The sequence below is a fragment of the Penaeus chinensis genome, chromosome 28, assembly GCF_019202785.1.
Source record: "Penaeus chinensis breed Huanghai No. 1 chromosome 28, ASM1920278v2, whole genome shotgun sequence".
NCBI lineage: Eukaryota > Metazoa > Arthropoda > Malacostraca > Decapoda > Penaeidae > Penaeus > Penaeus chinensis.
In genome coordinates, this window is record NC_061846.1 from 3,916,155 (window position 1) to 3,933,654 (window position 17,500).

The window sequence follows — 17,500 nt, forward strand, 5'->3', positions numbered from 1 at the left end:
TTATCATTATCATTATCATTATCATTATCATTATTTTTATTTTTATTTTTATTTTTATTTTTATTTTTATTTTTATTTCTATTTCTATTTCTATTTTTATTATTATCATTATCATTATCATTATCATTATTATTATCATTATCATTATTATTAGTATCATTATTCTTATTATCATCATCATCATTATTAATAGACAAATCCATAAACTCATAAACGAAAAGAAAACTCGAAATAATCTGATTCGAATCGCCAACGAACCGGCGCTGACGAATCGGTAGCGGAGTTCGAAGCCTTTGTTGCCGACGGACAAGTCGGTGACGAAGCGGACGCGGACGCGGTTGCTGAGCGAGGCCACGGGGGCGGGGAGCGCGGCGCCGCACAGGCGGGATCTGGGGAGAGGGAGAGAGAAGGAGAGAATGAGAGAATAAGGAGAGAGAGAGAATAAGGAGAGAGAGAATGATGAAGAGAATGCGGGGAGGGACAGGGAATGAGGAGAAAGAATGTAGGGAGAGACAGAGAAAATAAGGAGAGAGAGAATGAGGAAGAGAATGCGGGGAGGGACAGGGAATGTGGAGAGAGAGAGAATAAGGAGAGAATGAGAAATAGAATGCGAAGAGAGAGAAAGAAATGCAGGGAGATATAGAAAAAGAAAGTGAGAGAGAATGAGAAATAGAATGCAGAGAGAAAGAGAGGGTAGAGAAAGGGAGAAAGGAGAAACGAAGAGGGAAAGAGGAGAGAAAGACAGAGCAAAATGAATGAAAGGACATCAGACCAAAAATGAAGAGAAAAAAAGAAACAAAAGAAACAAAAAAAAGGAAGAACAAATTTAAAAATCAAAATTGTAAAGACGAAATAAATCTTAACAAAATTAAAGAGGGAAAAACACGCCAAAAGAAGATAAATTTGGGGAAACAAAGTAAATAAAAGGAAAAGAAAGGCAAGAAAAATGAGAAAATCAAAACAAAAAGAAAATAAGAAAGAACATTGAAAAGACAGAAAAGTCAAAATAAAAATCAAGGCAAACTGTATAAAGATAGGAAGACAGAAAACGAATGTTGAAAGCATAAGAAATAAAAATCAAAGCAAAAGCAAAAAGGAAAAAGGCAGGGGACCAAAATTTAAAAAGACGAAATAAATCTAAACAAAATGAAAGAGGGAAAACCACATCAAAAGAAGATAAAGATGGGAAAACAAGATAAACAAAAAAAGAAAAACAAAAAGAAACTCAAGACATAAACAGGAAATAAGAGAGAACACTGAAAAGACAGAGGAAAAATCAAGTCAAAATGAAAATCAAGGCAAACTGAACAAAGAAAGGAAGACCGAAAACCAAAGACAAAAAAATCGTATCAGCAAAACGAAAGTTGAAAGAACAAGAAAAAAAATCCAAGCAAAAGCAAAAAGGAAAAGGCCGGGACCGACCCGCCCAGAGGCCGCTCGGGCGCCGCCGCGTCGAGCAGCTCGACGTAGTCGCAGAGGCAGGAGCTGCAGAACTCGACGTCGAAGGCGACGAAGGCGAACTGGATGGTCGAGTCCTCCGGCGCCACGACCTCCCACTCGCACGAGAGGTCGTTGGGGTACGAGGAGGCCGCGGAGGCGCTCACGGTCCCTGAGGGCGCCGTCAGGTCTGCGGGGGGAGGGGGTCGTGTGAAATGGGGGAGAAATAAGAAAGACAAAATAATAAAGATGAGAAATAGTAAAGGCAAGATAATAAGTGCGATAAACAGATGTCCGTTGGGAATATATAAACAAAATCAGCCTGATGTTGATCCTAAGAAATGATCAGGCAAGAAGACGCCGAAGAATAACTCGCTCCCAGAACCCGATTCCCTCAAAGCAAAGGATCTCACAGCTGTGGGCGGCGCAGAGGGGGGCGGGCGTGGTGTCCACCCAGGATCCTGTCGAGGACCCTATGGTCGAGTCACCTGGCGTGGTCGTGTCGAACCAAACTCTCGTCGTGAATGTGGAGGCGGTGGTCGTCTCGCGCCCAGGGGTCGTTGTGGGTGGCGTGCCTTCGGGGCAGAAAGGGGTCGTCACTGTGCTGTGCTTTCGTTATCAGCATTAGCGTATTATAATCATAAACAATATTATTGCTACCATTACTATTACTACTATTATCATTATCATTATTATTGTCATTATCATTTTCACTATCATTAATATTATCATCCACTATACAGTTACATAGATCCATATATCCCTAAACTGATTTTAAAAAAATCGCATCGCAGCCCAAATCCAAACAGAATCGAATCGCCAACGAACCGGCGCTGACGAATCGGTAGCGGAGTTCGAAGCCTTTGTTGCCGACGGACAAGTCGGTGACGAAGCGGACGCGGACGCGGTTGCTGAGCGAGGCCACGGGGGCGGGGAGCGCGGCGCCGCACAGGCGGGATCTGGGGAGAGGGAGAGAGAAGGAGAGAATGAGAGAATAAGGAGAGAGAGAGAATAAGGAGAGAGAGAATGATGAAGAGAATGCGGGGAGGGACAGGGAATGAGGAGAAAGAATGTAGGGAGAGACAGAGAAAATAAGGAGAGAGAGAATGAGGAAGAGAATGCGGGGAGGGACAGGGAATGTGGAGAGAGAGAGAATAAGGAGAGAATGAGAAATAGAATGCGAAGAGAGAGAAAGAAATGCAGGGAGATATAGAAAAAGAAAGTGAGAGAGAATGAGAAATAGAATGCAGAGAGAAAGAGAGGGTAGAGAAAGGGAGAAAGGAGAAACGAAGAGGGAAAGAGGAGAGAAAGACAGAGCAAAATGAATGAAAGGACATCAGACCAAAAATGAAGAGAAAAAAAGAAACAAAAGAAACAAAAAAAAGGAAGAACAAATTTAAAAATCAAAATTGTAAAGACGAAATAAATCTTAACAAAATTAAAGAGGGAAAAACACGCCAAAAGAAGATAAATTTGGGGAAACAAAGTAAATAAAAGGAAAAGAAAGGCAAGAAAAATGAGAAAATCAAAACAAAAAGAAAATAAGAAAGAACATTGAAAAGACAGAAAAGTCAAAATAAAAATCAAGGCAAACTGTATAAAGATAGGAAGACAGAAAACGAATGTTGAAAGCATAAGAAATAAAAATCAAAGCAAAAGCAAAAAGGAAAAAGGCAGGGGACCAAAATTTAAAAAGACGAAATAAATCTAAACAAAATGAAAGAGGGAAAACCACATCAAAAGAAGATAAAGATGGGAAAACAAGATAAACAAAAAAAGAAAAACAAAAAGAAACTCAAGACATAAACAGGAAATAAGAGAGAACACTGAAAAGACAGAGGAAAAATCAAGTCAAAATGAAAATCAAGGCAAACTGAACAAAGAAAGGAAGACCGAAAACCAAAGACAAAAAAATCGTATCAGCAAAACGAAAGTTGAAAGAACAAGAAAAAAAATCCAAGCAAAAGCAAAAAGGAAAAGGCCGGGACCGACCCGCCCAGAGGCCGCTCGGGCGCCGCCGCGTCGAGCAGCTCGACGTAGTCGCAGAGGCAGGAGCTGCAGAACTCGACGTCGAAGGCGACGAAGGCGAACTGGATGGTCGAGTCCTCCGGCGCCACGACCTCCCACTCGCACGAGAGGTCGTTGGGGTACGAGGAGGCCGCGGAGGCGCTCACGGTCCCTGAGGGCGCCGTCAGGTCTGCGGGGGGAGGGGGTCGTGTGAAATGGGGGAGAAATAAGAAAGACAAAATAATAAAGATGAGAAATAGTAAAGGCAAGATAATAAGTGCGATAAACAGATGTCCGTTGGGAATATATAAACAAAATCAGCCTGATGTTGATCCTAAGAAATGATCAGGCAAGAAGACGCCGAAGAATAACTCGCTCCCAGAACCCGATTCCCTCAAAGCAAAGGATCTCACAGCTGTGGGCGGCGCAGAGGGGGGCGGGCGTGGTGTCCACCCAGGATCCTGTCGAGGACCCTATGGTCGAGTCACCTGGCGTGGTCGTGTCGAACCAAACTCTCGTCGTGAATGTGGAGGCGGTGGTCGTCTCGCGCCCAGGGGTCGTTGTGGGTGGCGTGCCTTCGGGGCAGAAAGGGGTCGTCACTGTGCTTGCTCCCTTATCCCCTCCCCCCCACTTCCTCCCCTCTTTCGTTATCAGCATTAGCGTTATCATAATCATAAACATTATTGCTACCATTACTACAGCTATTATTATTATTGTCATTATTATTATTATTATCACCATCATTAATATCATCATACACAATACAATTACATAGATCCATATATCCATTAACTGCTTTTAAAAAAATCGCATCGCAGCGCAAATCCAAACAGAATCGAATCGCCAACGAACCGGCGCTGACGAATTGGTAGCGGAGTTCGAAGCCTTTGTTGCCGACGGACAAGTCGGTGACGAAGCGGACGCGGACGCGGTTGCTGAGCGAGGCCACGGGGGCGGGGAGCGCGGCGCCGCACAGGCGGGATCTGGGGAGAGGGAGAGAGAAGGAGAGAATGAGGAGAGAGAATGAGGAAGAGGATGCGGGGAGCGACAGAGAATGAGAAAGAATGTGGGGAGAGAGAAAGGAGAGAGAATGAGGAAGAGAATGCGGGGAGGGACAGACAATGAGGAGAAAGAAGGTGGGGAGAGAGAGAATAAGGAGAGAGAAAATGAGGAAGAGAAAGCGGGAAGGGACAGAGAATGAGGAGAAAGAATGTGGGGAGAGAGAGAGAATGAGGGAGAGAACGCGGGGAGGGAGAGAGAATGTGGAGAGGGAGAGATAGAGAGGATAAGGAGAGAATGAGAAATATAATGCGGGGAGAGAGAGAAAGAGAATGCAGGGAGATATAGAAAAAGGAATAAAAAAAGAAAGAGTGAGAGAAGAGAGAGAAAATGAGAAATTGAATGCAGAGAGAGAGAAAGAGAGGGTGGAGAAAGGGAGAAAGGAGAAACGAATAGGGAAAAAGGAGAGAAAGACAAACGAAAATGAAAGAAAGGAAATCAGACCAAAAATCAAGTAAAAAAGAAAAAAAACAAAAAACAAAAGAGGAACAAATTTAATAATCAAACTTAAAAAGACGAAATAAATCTAAACAGGAGAGAGTGAAAAACACGTCAAAAGAAGATAAATTTGGGAAAATAAAGCAAATAAAGAGAAAAGAAAAAGAAGAAAATCAAAACATAAAGAAAATAAGAAAGAACACTGAAAAATCAAGTCAAAATTAAAATCAAGGCAAACTGAATAAAGGAAGACCGAAAACCAAAGACAAAAATCGAATCAGCAAAACGAGCGTTGAAAGAATAAGGAAAAAGAAATCCAAGCAAAAGCAAAAAGGAAAAGGCCGGGACCGACCCGCCCAGAGGCCGCTCGGGCGCCGCCGCGTCGAGCAGCTCGACGTAATCGCAGAGGCAGGAGCTGCAGGACTCGACGTCGAAGGCGACGAAGGCGAACTGGATGGTCGAGTCCTCCGGCGCCACGACCTCCCACTCGCACGAGAGGTCGTTGGGGTACGAGGAGGCCGCGGAGGCGCTCACGGTCCCTGAGGGCGCTGTCAGGTCTGCGGGGGAGGGGGGAGGGGGTCGTGTGAAATGGGGGAGAAATAAGAAAGATTAAATAATAAAGATGAGAAATAGTAAAGGCAAGATAATAAGTGCGATAAACTGATGCCCGTTTGGAATATCTAAACATAAATAGTCTGATGTTGATCCTAAGAAATGATCAGGCAAGAAGACGGCGAAGAATAACTCAGAACCCGATTCCCCGCAAAGCAAAGGATCTCACAGCTGTGGGCGGCGCAGAGGGGGGCGGGCGTGGTGTCCACCCAGGATCCCGTCGAGGACCCTGTGGTCGAGTCACCTGGCGTGGTCGTGTCGAACCAAACTCTCGTCGTGAATGTGGAGGCGGTGGTCGTCTCGCGCCCAGGAGTCGTTGTGGGTGGCGTGCCTTCGGGGCAGAAAGGGGACGTCACTGTGCTGTGCTTTCGTTATCAGCATTAGCGTTATCATAATCATAAACAATATTATTGCTACCATTACTACTACTACTATCATTAACATTATTATTGTCATTATCATTATCACTATCATTAATATCATCATCCATTATACAGTTACATAGATCCATATATCCATTTGGAGTGGTCGAGTCACCTGGCGTGGTCGTGTCTTCCCAGGTTCCCGTCGAGGACCCTGAGGGGAGGATTTCCGGCCAGTAAGTCTGTCGAGTTGAGGACGATGCTCGAGTGGATGGCGTTTCTGTCCATACACCTGGAGTGGTCGAGTCACCTGGCGTGGTCGAGTCACCTGGCGTGGTCGTGTCTTCCCAGGTTCCCGTCGAGGACCCTGAGGGGAGGATTTCCGGCCAGTAAGTCTGTCGGGTTGAGGACGACGCTCGAGTGGATGGCGTTTCTGGAGGAGTCCATTTACCTGGCGTGGTCGGCCTACTCGGAGTGGTCGATTTGCCTGGGGAAGAGTGCATGTTGCAGTGGCTGTGTTTTGTCTTCAGGTTTAAGAATTAGTTTTTACTCCCTTTTTCTTATTAGCCTTTTCTTTCGTTCTCTCTTTTTTTTCCTCCTTTACTCTTTCCCTCCTTCTCCCTCTCCCCCTCCCTATTTTCCTCTCTCCCTCCTTCTCCCTCTTTCCCTCTTCCCCTCCCTCTTTCTCCCTCTTCCCCTCCCTCTTCCTCCCACTCCCTCTTCCTCTCCTTCTGTTGAAATGTAAACCCGAGGAAATTTATATTCAAACAGTAATCAAAATGATAAAATATTCACAAAATTCCCAACCGGCTTGATAATAATGATGTGAAAAAAAGGTGAAACAATTAGCCTTTAACTTACAATTTAATAAAAGTATTTTTTGTGATTAGATCTGGACTGTATATATGTACGGTATTTATATCATCATTATTACCAAAACCATTACTGTTATTATGTAATTGATGTCCATATTATCATGGTTTACACTATCAGTCAGATGGGCAATAGGCAATTACCTACTCCTATCTCATCCTTGCTAATATTATTATTATATTTGATAAGTTGTCTTTATTAATTTATCTATTATCTATCTACCTATCTATTTATCCATGGCGTATTCAGTTAATCTATTATACAACGCTATTTTTATTTCCTACAAAACGTCTAACATTTTGCTTAACTGTTCGAACGCTAACTTATTTAAACGAGGACCTTACTGGAGTAAAGGCTGTCGAAGTAGACGACGAAGCCGGAGCCAACGACGGAGGAATCAGACCGGAACCTGACTACGACCTGGTTGCTGAAGGAGAAGATGTCGCCTGGGACTTCGCTGCCACACAGACGACCCCTGGGGAAGACAGGTGCCTCGTGATAGTGCCCCGTTTGATGGAAATTGCCCCGTTTGAGAGATAGTGACGCGTTTTTGAGATAATGCCGCTTTTGAGAGATAGTGACGCGTTTTAGAGATAATGCCGCTTTTGAGAGATAGTGACGCGTTTGAGAGATAGTGACGCGTTTGAAAGATGGTGCCCCGTTTGAGAGATAGTGACGCGTTTGAAAAATAATGCCCCGTTTGAGAGATAGTGACGCGTTTGAGAGATAATGCCCCGTTTGAGAAATAGTGACGCATTTGAGAGATAATGCCCCGTTTGAGAGATAGTGACGCGTTTGAGAAATGCCCCTTTTGAGAGATAGTGACGTGTTTGAGAGATGGTGCCTCTTTTGAGAGATAGTGACGCGTTTGAGAAATAATGCCCTGTTTGAGAGGTAGTGACGCGTTTGGTAGATGGTGCCCCGCTTGAGAAATAATGCCCCGTTTGAGATAATGCCCTGTTTGAGAAATAGTGCCCCATTTGATATCTCAGTTGAGCTAGAATTTACGTGAACAAACACGAATACGGCAATGTATATGCACAGACTGAATGAAACGAATCAAAGGTGTTTATGTTATGGCTGTTTCATCTGATGGGATTTCGGTGTTCATTTGGTCAAGATTCAGCCGGTCTTACTCGACTCTCAAACCAAGCTCAAGTTCGGTTTACCTCTGTACGACTAGTTGTCTGGGGAACGAAGGATACTAGACCCAGAGCGTTTTCTGGCCAGCTCTTACAATATTCTTTTTTATTTTTGTAGGAAATAAAGATCTATAATCAATGGACTTCTTTGCAATTGGTAAATGTCAACCAGTAGTTTTTAACACTATTTAAAAAAATGTTTTGAAGCCAGCCTAGACAACCCAATCCCGGTGAGCTGTGATATAATGCAACCAAACCGAACGGAGCTACGTCTGGGTCCAGGGCTGAGTCTGGCAAGTGGAACCAAGGCTGAAGCCAAAGGGATGGACAAATGAGATGGACATAGACTCTGTCTCTTAAGGGCAAAGGAAAATAACTTCTACGGACATGAACGAACTTGAATAAAGAAAATAAGAAAGGACGAGAAAAGGGGCAATAAAAGATATAGCATTCCGACAAGAGAATCGAAGATAAGACAGAAAGAAAGAAAACTAAGAATTAAAAAAGAGAAAGAAAGAGAGAGAGAAAAGAACACCGTTATGCTCACCCTCCGAGGTATTGTCCAGGTCTCGACAGGTCCTCCAGCTCCAAGTAATCATAGAGGCAATCTTCACTGTACTCCAAGTCGAAGCTCATGAAGTTGAATACAATTATGGTTCCTTCCGGCGTCGTCAAAGTCCACTCGCAGTCCATGTTGTTATCGTAAAGCAAAGAGTTCAGAGTTGGTCTGATGGAACCGAAGTATAAATCCAGCGCTGTTCAGGAAGGAAAGGGTTGAACAATATGTCATTTTTCTCTTTCCTTTCGTTTTTTTCTTTTCATTTATTGTGTGTTTTTTATTTGTATTATCATATTAGTAGGGTTTTGTGATTTGTCTTTACTAGTTATTTAGCTTTGGGAATATAAGACTCAAGGGAGGGACTGCCACCCTCTTGGTTTAAGCTGTGTTGGGCCTACTGTAGAAAGTTCTTACCTACAACTCACTGTTTTGGCTTATTTTATATTATTATTATTATTATTTTTTTTTTTTTTTTTTTTTTTTTTTTTTTTTTTTTTATCACAGGGGGGCAATAGGAACCTAGACATAATAATCCACCTAATCGTTAAGTACCATAATAATAATATAATAATGCTCATAATAATTATAACTGTAATCATAATTATAATTATATAATAATGATAATAATGATAATAACAACAATAATAATAACAATGATAATCATAACAATAAAATAACATTAACAACAACAACAATAATAATAATAACTATGGTAATAGGTAAATAAATTAATAAACAAATAAAAACGTGTAACAAATAATGTAGCAGATATAAAAAAAAACAGTAATAAAACAAGCAAACAAACAAATCCAAATGAACAATTATTTCCTAAAAATCAATAACACTAAAAAAAAAAAAAAAAAAAAAAAAAAAAAACGAAGCAATATGACCATCTGGCGAGGAATTCTGAAACAATTCGTCAATTCTTACCAACTGATCCGTTGCAAAAATACGTGTTGATTGCAGTGGTTGTTTCTGTGACAAGAAGACAATAAAGATAATTTAGTCTTTTGCTGTAAATTAGGTGTTGGAGCAAGCAGTGAATTCACGATGTATGTAAATGTGTTAGTTTGTATATAAATGGGTATAAATTATATATATCAATATAAATTATAAATTATATATATCTATAGAAATTATAAATTATATATATCTATAGAAATTATAAATTATATATATCTATAGAAATTCTAAATTATATATATCTATAGAAATTATAAATTATATATATCTATATCTATGTCTATCTATCTATCTATCTATCTATATATATCAATGTATAGCATGTATATATGCTCACACATGCATACACAAAGACATACATACATATAATCATACATAGATACATACATGGATACATTCATACCTATATACATACATACATATAGACACACATAGATACATACATGCACATACAAACACACATACAAAATTAGAGACAGACAGACTTACAAATATATATGATAGAAAAATAGACAGACATACAGATAGATGAACAGACAAATAGAGAAAAGTATGGCAATGAACGTTCACCATTCTATACACAATAAAAGGCTCTAACCATGTATAAGATTTACATAATTCATTTTCCTCTTGTTATCCCTTTCATCAGCCTTTTTTCATTCCTTCCCTTCGTATATTTTCTTATTACTCTTTCATTCAAATTGATCATCCAAACGCCTATACCCTTCTTTCTAAAACAAACTCATTGCTTCTCTACCAATTTCAAAATGCAGATGAAATCATTATTCCACTTAAAAGAAACATTTGAACCAAAGAAAATGCACAATTCCCTTAAGGATGACACTCAGGAGGTAAACAGAAATTCACAATTCCCTTAAGGATGACACTCAGGAGGTAAACAGAAATTCACAATTCCCTTAAGGATGACACTCAGGAGGAAAACGGAAATTCACAATTCCCTTAAAGATGACACTCAAGAGGAAAACGAAAATCCACAATTCCCTTTAAGATGACACTCAAGAGGAAAACGGAAATTCACAATTCCCTTAAAGATGACACTCAAGAGGAAAACGGAAATTCACAATTCCCTTTAAGATGACACTCAAGAGGAAAACGGAAATTCACAATTCCCTTAAAGATGACACTCAAGAGGAAAACGAAAATTCACAGTTCCCTTTAAGATGACACTCAAAAGGAAAACGGAAATCCACAATTCCATTTAAGATGACACTCAAGAGGAAAACGGAAATTCACAATTCACTTTAAGATGACACTCAAAAGGAAAACGGAAATTCACAATTCCCTTAAGGATGACACTCAAGAGGAAAACGAAAATCCACAATTCCATTTTAGATGACACTCAAGAGGAGAACGGAAATTCACAATTCCCTTAAAGATGACACTCAAGAGGAAAACGAAAATCCACAATTCCCTTTAAGATGACACTCAAGAGGAAAACGGAAATTCACAATTCCCTTAAAGATGACACTCAAGAGGAAAACGGAAATTCACAATTCCCTTAAAGATGACACTCAAAAGGAAAACGGAAATCTACAATTCCATTTAAGATGACACTCAAGAGGAAAACGGAAATTCACAATTCCCTTAAAGATGACACTCAAGAGGAAAACGAAAATTCACAGTTCCCTTTAAGATGACACTCAAAAGGAAAACGGAAATTCACAATTCCCTTAAAGATGACACTCAAGAGGAAAACGAAAATTCACAGTTCCCTTTAAGATGACACTCAAAAGGAAAACGGAAATCTACAATTCCATTTAAGATGACACTCAAGAGGAAAACGGAAATTCACAATTCCCTTAAAGATGACACTCAAAAGGAAAACGGAAATTCACAATTCCCTTAAGGATGACACTCAAGAGGAAAACGAAAATCCACAATTCCATTTTAGATGACACTCAAGAGGAAAACGGAAATTCACAATTCCCTTAAAGATGACACTCAAGAGGAAAACGAAAATCCACAATTCCCTTTAAGATGACACTCAAGAGGAAAACGGAAATTCACAATTCCCTTAAAGATGACACTCAAGAGGAAAACGAAAATTCACAGTTCCCTTTAAGATGACACTCAAAAGGAAAACGGAAATCCACAATTCCCTTAAAGATGACACTCAAGAGGAAAACGGAAATTCATAATCCACTGAAACGAAACATTTAAAACGAAAACGAAAAATTCTCACCGACGGAAGAGAGAGCGCTGAAATCGAGGACGAAGCCGCGGCCAACGACAGAGGAATCGGAGTGGAACCTGACTACGACTTGGTTGCTGGAGGACTGGATGGTTCCTGGTAGGTCGGTACCACACATGCGCCCTCTGGAGAAGTGGTTTGGGGTTTCGTTAGCTCGATTTCCTGCTCTGATTTGTCGTTTTATGTTTTAGCTTGAGTGTGTTTTTTTTCTGATGCTGTGTTCGTCTTTATATTTTATTTTGGTTTGATCTTATGCCCTCCAGAAAAATACTTAAAGAGTTATTCAAGAAAAACACTCATTAAATATCATTGATTCAGCTCTTTAAATCTGGTGAAACTAATGAAAAACAGAACCTGCAGATCACTGGATAAAAAAAAATAAAAAATAAAAAAAATAATGGTCATTTGGCCCAGAAAACCCAAAATCTACAGGTCACTAACCCTGGAAATCCCAAAACCTACAGGTCACTGGATAAAAACTAAAAAAACTACAGGTCACTAGTCTCAGAAAAGCCAAAAACTACAGGTCACTAGATCCAGAAAAACCTAAAACCTACAGGTCACTAACCCCGGAAATCCCCCAAACCTACAGGTCACTGCAGGTTTCTCGTCCCGCCGACCCGACCGAAACCCACACGCGACCAACCTTCCAAGAGAGAGACCCGTCGCCAGGTCCTCCACCTCCAGGTAGTCGAATCTGCAGTCCGGGTCAGCCTCCAGGTCGAAGAAGTGGAAATCGAGGACGACCTGGGTGCCTTCGGAGGTCGTTATCCGCCACTCGCAGTCCATGTTATTCTCGTAGGAGGCGTTGACGGGGCCGGGGGTGATGGAGCCGTTGTCACCGGTCAGGTCTATCCGAACGAAGGTTAAGGGATCGAACACCGATTAATTATTCCGAAATATATACGTTTTTTTCGGATATAGGTAAATTATTATGATGAAGATAAATTATTCGAATGTAGGTAAATTATTCGGATAAAGGTAAATTATTCGGATAAAGGTAAATTATTCGAATGAAGGTGAATTATTCGATCTAAGAGACATTATTCGGACAAAGACAGATTATTCGACCAAAGCGAAAATTGATTCGAACGGAGATAAATTATTCGAACAAGGACTGATTATTCGGACGAGGAGAATTTATTCGAACAAATGTGAATTATTTGAACTGGGTTTGATTAACTGAACAAAGATGCGCTGTTTAGAGGATGAGGCTCGCGTCATGTTATAAAGACCTTGTACGAACATTCCGGACATCAACGGCATTTTTTTCCCCACTTAGAGTGAAGATTCAAGCAATATGAAAGCGCACTAGCAATAATTATTGTAGTATATTTTACCGTATGTTCCATTGCAGAAGGGTGGAGGCGGTGGAGGCGGTGGAGTCGGTGGAGGAGGTGAGGGTGGTGATGGTGGTGCAGGCAGGGTGTAGACTACCTCATAGTAGAGGACGAAGCCGCGGCCAACGACGGAGGAATCGGAGTGGAACCTGACTACGACCTGGTTGCTGACGGAGTAAATGTCGTCTGGGACTTCGCTGCCGCATAGACGACCTCTGAGAAAAAGCAGGGAACCTTGTGTTGTTAGTGAAACGTTTTCCCATGACGTCAATCCACTCGAATCTGGGTAAAAATCACTTCACTCCTCCCCCCCTTCCTGGACATCAATTATACCTAAACTAGGACTCGGCTGAACGGCTATCTGATGAGCAGAAAATATTAATACAGTATAACACCATCTGGCCACAAGTAAAGACGTAACAAGTGAAAATTCGAAACAGTGCTTAATATAACTCCAACGATATCCAGATCAAACCACTGACCCTGTGAGATTAAGACCAGGCACCGACAGGTCCTCCAGCTCCAGGTAGTCGAAGCCGCAGCCTGTGGAGTCCTCGAGGTCGAAGCTCTCGAAGTGGAAGCGGGCGAGGAGATTCCCCGGCATCGTCACCCTCCACTCGCAGTCCATGTTGTTCTCGTAAGTGCCGTTGTAGGTCGGCCTGATGTAGCCGGCGATGGTGTTGAACTCTGCAGTCAGTGGATGAGGCTCATGTCATGTTATCAAGGCTTTATGCCAACATTTCCGAAATCAGCGGTTATGTGTGAACTTTTGTTGACTGTATAGAAATGCCCTTGGTCACGATTCCCATGTTATTTTATTTATGAGTGAAGATTCAAGCAATTTGAAAGCAATATCTTATTTTTTTTTTACCGTATGTTCCATTACAGATGGGAGGAGGCGGTATAGGCGGGATGAAGACTGTCTCAAAGTGGAGGAGGAAGCCGCGGCCAACGACGATGGAATCGGAGTGGAACCTGACTACGACCTGGTTGCTGACCGAGTTGATGTCGTCTGGGACTTCGCTGCCGCACAGACGACCACTGAGGAACACAAATGCCTTATATAATGGCAAAACATTGTCCATGCCGTCAGCAATTAAACAGCGGAGCACACGAGAGGCAGTAAAGTTGTATAACGTTGCTGGATCAAGTAGTTCCTCGACCTAACCATTTCGGATATTATTTTCGAGTTCCCCTGAGGTGTTCGTGTGTGTGTGAGTGATACTTTTATAGACTGTTCTGCCCTGTAAAGAAAATCCCTCGAAGTGACGAGAGATTTTAATGATCTGCATGAAAATGTGAAGGCAACGCCTGCCACAAGCTAAAGCATGGTGCTATAAACTCAAAGAACTTCAAGCCAGTTTTAAAAGTGGGTTAAAATAAGAATATAATAATAAAAAGAAATATAACACATCTGACCTCATGTTAGGGATTACAGTTGATAACATCAGAATACAAAATTCCAATTTTGCTCCAGTAAGGCACTAATGCACAAGGGTGAACTCTGCTCACTAGTGGTTAAACTGTTTAGGCTTATGCCCTCGTTACTTAGCTTAATTCGCGGGATATAACAGTTAATTGGGTAGGTGTTCAGTCATGACCGTACTCGAATCTGGTCATTTTGTTCTCCTCCGCCCCACCTGGACCCTTTTGTGGCTATTACATAATTTACATCCTAAAGAAGGACTCGAATGACTGGTCATCTGATGAACAAAACAGAATACAGTATAAGACGATGCAAAACAGTGTCTAATATAATTCCAACGAGTTCCAAACCCAACCACTCACCCCGTCAGAATAAAACCGGGCCTCGACAGGTCTTCCAGCTCCAGGTAATCGAAGCCGCAGCCTGTGGAGTTCTCCAGGTCGAAGCTCTCGAAGTGGAAGCGGACCTGGGAATTCCCCGGCGTCGTCACCCTCCACTCGCAGTCCATGTAATTCTCGTAAGTGTCGTTGTAGGTCGGCCTGATGTAGCCGGAGAGGCCATTCATTCCTGCCGCCGACGTATAAGGCTTTTGAGTCATGTTATCAAGGCTTCGTAAGAACAGTTGGGACGTTAACACGAAGGCTTGTTCATGAACTATTTCCGAACATAGATAAATGATTATGATGCACTTTTTTCTTAAAACTACGGAGAACAGAGCAAAATAAAAGGCTCACGACACCCCGTAATCAGCGAATAGTCTTTAATTCTCACCATATGTCCCATTGCAGACGAGTGGAGGAGGGGGAGGACGGGCGAACACAGCATCGAAGTGGAGGACGAAGCCGCGACCCATGACAGAGGAATCGGAGTGGAACCTGACCACGACCTGGTTGCCGAAGGTCGTGATATCACCTGGGACTTCGCTGCCGCACAGACGACTCCTGAGGAACAAGGGTGTGTTAAGGGAACGTTCGTCGGGATGTCAGGGACTAATTAAATGACGTAACTCGCGAGAAGCAGGAAGGAGGCGGGATGTGTGTGTGTGTGTGTGTATGTGTGTGTGTGTGTGTGTGTGTGTGTGTGTGTGAGTGTCTGTGTTTGTATGAGTGTGAGTGTGTGTTTGTGTGAGTGCCTGTGTGTTTGTGTGAGTGAGCGTGTGTGTGTGTCTGTGTGTTTGTGTGAGTGAGTGTGTGTGTGTGTGGTCATTTTGCGATTAAACGAAGAAAAAAAAAGTAATTAAAAGAAAATCTAACCAAAAATACTACTACTACTGATAAAGATAATGATAACTATGGAAATATTAGCTATGATGATGACAAGAAGAGAAGAGAGAAAAATATGAGTAAGAAAACCAGGAGGAGGATGAAAAAGAAAACAAATCTAAGAATAAGAAGCAGGAGAAAAAGAAGAGGAAGAAAAAGAAGAACAAGAGAAAGGAAGAGAAGAGAAAATAGAATAACAGTATAAGGAACCCCTGGTCTGCCCACCTCCTCCTGGTGCCCTCCCTCTGGCATCCTCCCTCTGGCACCCTCCCTCTGATACCCTCCCTCTGATACCCTGCCATTGGCACCCTCCCTCTGGCACCCTCGCTCTGGCACCCTTCCTCAAGCACCCTCCCCCTGGCACCCTTCCCCAGACCCAACCAACCCCGTCATATCTGTCCACACGAAAAGACGTAACAAGTGAAAATACGAAACAGTGCTTGATATAACTCCAACGATATCCAGACCCAACCACTGACCCCGTGAGATTAAGACCAGGCACCGACAGGTCCTCCAGCTCCAGGTAGTCGAAGCCGCAGCCTGTGGAGTCCTCGAGGTCGAAGCTCCTGAAGTGGAAGCGGACGAGGGAATTCTCCGGCGTCGTCACCTTCCACTCGCAGTCCATGTTGTTCTCGTAGACGGGGAGATAGGAAGCCCTGATGTTGCCCGAGAAGCCCCTTATCTCTGCAGTTCAAAGTTTTTTTTGAGTTTGAGCAGGTTTTTTTTTTTTTGTAATCAGTAAGGCTTTTTGGGGGGAACTTTTTGTTGTTGTTGTTATCGTATAAGCTTATCGTATGGAAGTTCTATGACGTTATCTTCAAGGTACATTACAAGTTTAAAATAATATTCTATGTACCTTGAGATAATTAAATTCCTATAGATGACTGCGGTTCTTAGCTCTACATTAATTGTAAAGATTTGAGCAGGTTAAAAGTGTATAAATAATAATTAATTAATTGAAAATTGGTTCCTACCGTATGATCCATTGCAGAAGAGCGGAGGAGGGGGAGGGGGAGTGGGAGGGGAAGGGGGAGGAGGAGGTGAAGGAGGAGGGGGAGGTGATGTCACTTCTGTAAAAAAAAAAAAATAATAATAATAATAATAATAATAATTAATAAACATGTCAATAATAACATATTAAAATAAAACCAAAGTATCATTAAAAAATGAGTTTCGAGTTTCTGTGGCGTTTTGTGTGTGTGTGTGTGTGTGTGTGTGTGTGTGTGCGTTTATGTTTAGGTTTTCGTATACGTGTCTTTATCAAATGCCAACGAACAAGATATCCCTTTCTTTTTTAAAAAATCGAAACAACATTCACACACAATACATCCAAACGAAACAAACAAACAACCAACCAAACAACCAAACAAACACCCACAAGCCTCCACAAACCTCGTTCCGTTGGTATGACGTAATGAAGTAAGACGAAGCCAGTGCCAGCAACAGACGCATCGGAGTGGAAACGAACGACAACGGGGGTCGTGTGCGTGGTCGTTGGGGGAGAAGGAAGCTCGAAGCCGCAGAATTTCGAGCTGTTGGAGGAATGAGGGAGGGAAAGAGGGGGTGGAGGGAGGGAGGGAGGGAGGGAGAGAGTAAGGTGGGGGAGGGCGGGAGGGAGGGAAGGTGGGGGAGGAGGGAAGGAGGGGGTGGAGGGAAGGAGGGAATGAGGGAGTAAGGTGGGGTGAGGGAATGAGGGAGGAAGGGAGGGGTAAGGTGGGGGGAGGGAGGGAGGGAGTGAAGAAGTAAGGTGGGGGAAGGGAGGGAGGGAGGGAGGGAAGGAAGGGAGAGAGGGAGTAAGGTGGGGGGAG

At 42.4% G+C, this 17,500-nt stretch overlaps 1 protein-coding gene across 2 annotated transcripts in view; it reads right to left on the reverse strand.

Annotated features, from left to right (window-relative positions):
- Positions 1 to 17,500, reverse strand: part of LOC125040109 (cubilin-like) — a 26,785-nt gene that overhangs the window by 1,620 nt on the left and 7,665 nt on the right. The window contains exons 6-28 of one of the 2 annotated variants that reach the window (XM_047634611.1): positions 17,085 to 17,224; positions 16,667 to 16,762; positions 16,172 to 16,376; positions 15,202 to 15,371; positions 14,793 to 14,997; positions 13,876 to 14,045; positions 13,487 to 13,691; positions 13,005 to 13,219; positions 12,311 to 12,515; positions 11,656 to 11,789; positions 9,420 to 9,464; positions 8,478 to 8,685; positions 7,133 to 7,263; positions 6,244 to 6,402; positions 5,723 to 5,884; positions 5,294 to 5,498; positions 4,297 to 4,427; positions 3,858 to 4,019; positions 3,430 to 3,634; positions 2,266 to 2,396; positions 1,851 to 2,012; positions 1,423 to 1,627; positions 259 to 389 (exon numbers count right to left, since the gene is read on the reverse strand). In XM_047634611.1, the coding sequence (XP_047490567.1) occupies positions 259 to 389; positions 1,423 to 1,627; positions 1,851 to 2,012; positions 2,266 to 2,396; positions 3,430 to 3,634; positions 3,858 to 4,019; positions 4,297 to 4,427; positions 5,294 to 5,498; positions 5,723 to 5,884; positions 6,244 to 6,402; positions 7,133 to 7,263; positions 8,478 to 8,685; positions 9,420 to 9,464; positions 11,656 to 11,789; positions 12,311 to 12,515; positions 13,005 to 13,219; positions 13,487 to 13,691; positions 13,876 to 14,045; positions 14,793 to 14,997; positions 15,202 to 15,371; positions 16,172 to 16,376; positions 16,667 to 16,762; positions 17,085 to 17,224 (3,782 nt within the window). Of the gene's footprint in view, positions 1 to 258; positions 390 to 1,422; positions 1,628 to 1,850; positions 2,013 to 2,265; positions 2,397 to 3,429; positions 3,635 to 3,857; positions 4,020 to 4,296; positions 4,428 to 5,293; positions 5,499 to 5,722; positions 5,885 to 6,090; positions 6,403 to 7,132; positions 7,264 to 8,477; positions 8,686 to 9,419; positions 9,465 to 11,655; positions 11,790 to 12,310; positions 12,516 to 13,004; positions 13,220 to 13,486; positions 13,692 to 13,875; positions 14,046 to 14,792; positions 14,998 to 15,201; positions 15,372 to 16,171; positions 16,377 to 16,666; positions 16,763 to 17,084; positions 17,225 to 17,500 lie in introns of both variants that reach the window. The other variant, XM_047634609.1, reaches the window with a different exon arrangement.